Source organism: Carassius auratus, unplaced genomic scaffold (genome assembly GCF_003368295.1).
Source record: "Carassius auratus strain Wakin unplaced genomic scaffold, ASM336829v1 scaf_tig00216267, whole genome shotgun sequence".
Classification (NCBI taxonomy): Eukaryota; Metazoa; Chordata; class Actinopteri; order Cypriniformes; family Cyprinidae; genus Carassius; species Carassius auratus.
Genome location: NW_020528483.1, coordinates 16,471 through 23,132, shown reverse-complemented (window position 1 = coordinate 23,132; position 6,662 = coordinate 16,471). Strand labels below are relative to the sequence as shown.

The following is a 6,662-nucleotide window of genomic DNA, read 5'->3' as shown; positions in this document are numbered from 1 at the left end:
TTTTATCAAGTTCAAGTTGTCCTTTGTTCTTCTTGATCAAGACTGGTATTCTGCAAGATGTCTCAACATAAAGGCAATACTTGTCTAGTGATCTTCTTACACACTGCTTTGAAATGGTTTTCCTCCTTTCATCGGGTCATCTTGCAAGTCTTTGGCTTAACATTGCAGATTTTTCTCAGTTGCTCTGATTAAACATTTTATGATATTGTGCTTTATCTTCCACACCTCAAAGGTTTTCTGGTAAAACACACTTTAAGCTAAGGAATAAGGCTGAGAGCTGTGTCTCTAGGAACTTTCAATGTCTTGGAAATCTTCATATAGCCTTAGCCTTTCTAAAGTACTACGATATTTATTCTCTGTAAGCTTTTGTGAGATCTCTGTTGACATATTTGTTACTCGACTTCAACACATGCATGGGCTAACTGTATATGTAACAGCTCAAGCTAATCCTGTTTTTAATAGAGTTTCTAAAAGCTTAATTGTGTTTTGTGACTGTTTTATTTCCCACCATGAAAATAAGTGATTTAAAAACAGCAATGTAGAATAGGGGTTGAATAATTATGACATAGCAGTATTATTAAAAAATATTATAACTCAAAAGTATTACATTATATATTGACAATATCACTTTTAATATGCCAGTGAACTGTTATAGATGCAATTTTTATTTTATCCTGGATCTTCACAAAAGCTTGTATTTGTAAAGTACTGCAGTCTCTGGGGGGTTGAGTAATTTTGATTGCAACTGTACATACACTTATTTATCTAACACACATACTTGGCGTACACTTAAATTTTTTGCACATAATATACCTGTACATACATAAAGCTCATTGTAATATACCTGCCATACATTTTCAATTGGTATATTTTTGTTCCTTATCTACCTATTTGTATTTTTATTTTTTATTACATCTTGTGTTTTTTGTTCTTTCACTGTCATTATGTTGCACTGTGGAGCTTCTGTCACGAAAGCAAATTCCTTGTATGTGTGAACATACCTGGCAATAAAGCTCATTCTGATTCTGATTCTAAAAGGACCATTCTGCCTGCATTTGAGTCTTCGCCTCTTTCTCACCTTGACAATATAGTTTTATAAACTTCCCCAGATTTCTAATTTATTTCCCCAAATTCCCTGGTAATTTTCCAACTTGGAATATTTCCAAAACTGCCCAGAAAAATTTCCCATAAAAAAAAAAATGTCAGAAATTGTACACCCATTTGAAACACTAGATGTGTGCTATACACATATATAAGAATATCTCCAGAATATCTGATGATGCCTTCAAACATCTGCGATATTATAAACTCAGCTTGAAATGGTCAGTGTAAATTTGGTTGTGCCACTGTTTCTTATCTTTTTCCTTTCCTCCTCTGTCCTGTCATCCTCCCTTCCTTCTTACACCCAATTTGCATCATTAAATGTGAATATTGCCACGAATCCCTTATTCTCCACTCTATGTACATGTCTAGACAATGGCTGTTCTCTTTTGTCCACACCAGTGCTTGCTTTTTCTCCATCAGCACCAGACCGACCCAAACCGGTTGAGGGCCACTCAAACAAAACTGCCCTGCTGTCTGTTACAGAAGCTCTATGGAGCATAAGAGCTTAGTCCAAATCGTCATTTCTCTTTCTGATAGATTGTCTGCAGCTGCTGACACTATTAATCATAATTCACCACATTCCACTGGTTTAAATCTTACTTCACATGTACGTTCTTGTAGGTTTCTTGGGGAAGGGAGGTATTTAAAGTGAAACCCATAAAACAAATTTTTTGAGAAGTCAACATGTGTATTGGTTCCAGATCACTGAATACAATATTAGCACTCATTTTGTTGTATTATTTAGGGGGGGCAAAATCTTTATTTTTTCCATAGCCATTTTGTTTTTATTGTACAAAAAGCAAAGTTAAACCAATGTCACAAAAATTTTGATATATGCATTAATTTGGAGAGGTGATTGGCTGTTATGCTTGGAGAGTACGCATCTACATTATCAGTTTTCTGAGCTTTTCTCACTATTAGTAATGAGAATGAAATGATCCAATTACTTAATCCCTTTAATCGTCGATGCTAATATGCGCTTTCGTTCTGATGTATGCATCCCCGGACCTTGATTTCTATCGATGATGTCAAAACCCACCCTCACCCTCACCCTCACCCGTGTATGCCACTGGCACAGATTATAGTTCATATCTGGATCAGAGCAAGCGTGTTTCAATTTTTGTTTCAACATGAACCAGCACCGTGTATGCACACGTCATGTTTTTTTTGTTTTTTTTTTAATTAAATATGCACAACCATATGTATCATGAATGTGATGACATGATGGATTATTGTGATACACAGTAAACAAAGATATAGACCAAAAAAAAGGGGTGAAAAAAAGTATCTATGCCTTTATTCTTTCTGTTTTAAACTGATTTGTGTCATTTGTTCTGAGATTGTAGTGCTGGTAAACTTGAAAATATTAGAATTTTAACATTTTCTAGAATTTTTATATTATATCTCTTCTTATTTAGTACAAATAATATTTTAGCAAAACATATTTGATTAATTAATGACAGTTGTTAGCAGTCTCTTATAATACGATTTTAAAATAATCACATCAAATTCGGCCAATTATTTTAGTTTAATCCTTGATGATCAACATATCTTTAAAGATCGCGTTGCAAAAATGGCACAATCATGCAGGTTTGCACTGCAAAACATTAGGAAGATTAGACCCTTCCTAGCAGAGCATGCAACACAACTTTCTCTTCCAAGCCCTTGTCATTTCTACGATGGTTTTTTTTATGGTGCTCTTCTGGAAGGACTTCGAACATGTGCTATCAAACTCCAGCAAATTAATAAAATGCAGCAACACATCTTTTCTTCAGTGACACCAAAATAACCCACGTCCTATATCATACCTCTGGTTAGCTCTCTGCACTGGATTCTGGTTGCAGCTTGCATCAAGTTCAATAAACTGGTGCTTCCCTCTTAGAAAATTAACAAGTTCTGCACCCTTCTACCACTACTCTCCTAGAAGTCTGTATCCCCTCCACTAGGCTGCTGTCAGTGAGTGAGTTGCATCTGAGGTTCCATCAAACAGAGCCACAAAATCTCTCTTCCTTGCTGCTGGATTGATCTTCTCAGTTCCATCCAAACAGCTGAATCCCTAACAATTTTCAAGAACAAATAAAAAAAAAAAGACGTATCTTTTCCATGAGCACTTTATTACATCTTAAAAAAAAAATCTGTTTCTTAAATATGTCTGCACTATTATTAAACTCATTCTGTTGTAGCTTATACTGTCTGAACAATGACTGAATCTATGCATTACTGGCACTTCTCATGTCTTCTTAAGATTAATCAGTTAACAACAGTATTATCCAGCTGTAAATTGCTTTGGATTAAGGATGTGCACATGTACTCATACTCGGACGATCAATCTAGAAAAGGATGATATACATTTATTTTATTCTGATTGGTAATTCATATGGACATATGATGTATTTGTTTGAGTTTATTAATCCACTTGCAAAGCACTTCAGTTCACCAGTGTTTATTTGCGCTTCAGTTTCATCTGAAATGCAATGCTCTTTGGGTTATTTGAGATACTAATAGTCCTTTTAGATGATCCTTTTTCCAAAACATTGGTGATATTATTAATAACTCAACAGTGTTATTTTTCCTCATCATATATTTCAACAATAGGCATATGTCCTAATTAAAACCATTCTCGTCATGGTTTTGGAAGCATGCAGGTATCTGTATATCTGTAAAATCTTTAAAAAGTAGATTCAACTACAGCTTTGTGCAACATGTGCAGCGACAGTCTGCCATATAGTTCTAGTTCTAGTTCTTTTATTTATAAAGCACATTTAAAACAATCACATGACTGACCAAAGTGCTGTACAACATATTGATCATAGATAAAATAAAATATGCTACAATTAATGCTATGCAACAATTAATTAGCAAATGCTTCAGAAAACAATTGAGTTTTCAGAAGGGATTTAAAAACCGATAAAGATGGAGCAGCTCTAAGGGGTGAACAATCCTGCAGCGGATCAGGTAATGCTTTCCAGACTCCAATTCTTCATATGTGTCAATATGAGGCCATGGTTCCTCAGCTCCAGAATGTGGTTTCACCCGCTTGTATTCCACTCTGTACTGCACTCTGTCTCTAGATGAAGACTTCTGCAGTTTAAGGTACACAGCTTGGTCCCATACATTTTTCACTATTGGTGGGGGTGGCGGGGTTGGACACAGACTTGAACTGTTTTTCTGTCAGTTTCCCTTTTTCATAGAGATAGATGGAGGAGCCTGCAATGTTGGGATTGGAGATGGCAGAAATACTGAAGTGGATTCTCTTTTCATATTTATTGGCCTCTGCAAACCACCTGAATTGAGACAAGTTCTCTCTTATGTTCATTGAGACACTGTTATCATTGAACCACTTTGTGACAGATTTCACAGAAAACCCAGTATCACTCTCACTGCGTTCATTAAACCACTTTAACCCAGCATCACTCCAGCGGTGTTCATTGAACCACTTTTGAACAGATTTAACAGAAAAAGTTTTACTCTCTTCTAGCTCTTTAAACTTGTCAGATTCAATATACTCCTTCAGGCTTGAAATATATGAGTCTTTATACTTCAGACATGTGAAGGTCAAGCCCACCACTGCATCAACTTCAGGATCAAATAAGGTGGTAGTGAGATCAACTGAGTATTTGATATCGATCCCCTGTAGCATCTTGATGTAAGAACTCAAGATGAGAAGTTCAGACCTTGCATCATTTAACCACGACTTAAGCATATCAGCACTGAATGGGGAGCTCCTGTGGATCTTCAGGATGTCTTCCAGAAATTTTCCTCTTCCATTCCTCTTTGAATAACAGGCAAGACCCTGCCGACTGCTTCTATGAACATTGTCTTGTACATGCAAAATGATTTATTAAATAATTGCAGTCTCTCTTTGATGTCACTAAGAGCATTGACCAATTCACAGGTCATTGTGTGTCCTCTCTGCCTCTCCAAGCTCCTTGATTATATGATCAGCGTCAGAAATCAGACTTGTGGTCATTTTTCTATCGAGCCGAGCTGCTTTGTTCTCTAACAGATGAAGAGGATGGAGCCAGACTTTTATTGGAACCATATTCTGTGGATTCTCCTTCAGCAGAATGCGGAGCTTCTTGTATATCTCAATGGATTCCATGTATGTGGTGGGGTTCTCCTCAAGTAGGACATCCCCATGAAATATGCAGGTGATTTTCTCAGCCTTTTTCTTTTCATGTTCTTTCATACTGCCAGATGCTTCTGCATCAATTGAAAATGAAGGGATGTTCTTGAACATGATATTCAGTTCTCCCTCAATCTCCTGCTTGTTCTCGTCTTCTGAAAATGTCCGATCAAACACCATGAGGGCCTGAGCTCCATACTGTACTGCCGTGACCACATGAGTTGCAGTTTTCTTGTCAAACACCTCAGGGTAGATGAACTGGCCCAGCTGGGACATAGTGAGCTATTCATATTTTGCGGTTTCTCTGTAATACATTGTAACTCTGGACTATTGATTTGAGGATTTGGTGTCATGCAGGAACTTGCCAGATCCTCCCACATCCACAAGCCCCCCCAAGAAACTGGCCTTCAGGGAAGCACTTACACCCAGGAGGTTGGACTTACTAGAGAGAGAATCAGTGCTACTGAACAGCAGATTTGTCTGGGTCTGTTGACGAGTGTCCAAATTTTCACTCAATGATTTCTTATCCCAGAGTGTAACACCTGAAATTAAAAATGGCTTTAAGTGTTATTTTATGTATGAGGGAGTGATGTACTGTTGTAAATGTAAATGCAAATGTGCAGGTATTATAGTTTTGTTTCACAAGGACTGGTCATGATTAAACATTTGGTGAAAAGAAAAAAAGGTATAACACTTTATTTTGATTGTCCACTGTAAACATTCTAGTAACAGTAAGTAACTTTGCAACTATATGTCAACTAGCAGTCATTAGACTGTCTGCTTAATAACTTGCCATGGTATAACAGTAATACTCACTCTCTCAAGAAAGAAACTCGTAGTCTTGAACGCAAATGGAGAAAAACTAACTTGGAAGTTTTTAGAATTGCATGGAAAAACAGTATGTCCAGCAATAGACAGGCTCTAAAAACTGCTAGGGCAGAGCATATACACAAACTCATAGAAAATAACCAAAACAATCCAAGGTTTTTATTTAGCACAGTGGCTAAATTAACAAATTACCAGACGCCACCTGATTCAAATATTCCACCAACGTTAAATAGTAATGACTTTATGAATTTCTTCACTGATAAAATAGATAACATTAGAAATACAATAGCGAATGTAGATTCTACATCATCTAACACTTCAGTTTCATCCATCGCACCCAAAGATAAACTACAGTGCTTTACAACTATAGGACAGGAAGAGCTAAATAAACTTATCACTGTATCTAAACCAACAACATGTTTATTAGATCTGTACCCACTAAATTACTGAAAGAGTTGTTACCTGTAGCCGAAGAACCGCTTCTCAATATCATTAACTCGTTGTTATCTTTAGCTCACGTCCCAAAACCATTCAAGCTGGCGGTTATCAAGCCTCTTTTTAAGAAACCAAAACTAGATCCTAGTGTACTGGCAAATTATAGGCC

General features: G+C 36.7%; 1 protein-coding gene across 1 annotated transcript; it reads right to left on the bottom strand.

Annotated features, from left to right (window-relative positions):
- Positions 1 to 2,990: 2,990 nt before the first annotated feature.
- LOC113097417 (stonustoxin subunit alpha-like) lies at positions 2,991 to 6,043 on the bottom strand. Its single transcript, XM_026262660.1, has one exon. It carries the CDS (start codon positions 5,504 to 5,506, stop codon positions 4,994 to 4,996), a length of 513 nt encoding a protein of 170 aa, XP_026118445.1. The 5' UTR covers positions 5,507 to 6,043; the 3' UTR covers positions 2,991 to 4,993.
- Positions 6,044 to 6,662: the final 619 nt, after the last annotated feature.

Bases quoted from the DNA above. Each gene is read 5' to 3' on its own strand.
- LOC113097417 (XM_026262660.1), bottom strand. From the start codon at position 5,506: ATGTCCCAGCTGGGCCAGTTCATCTACCCTGAGGTGTTTGACAAGAAA.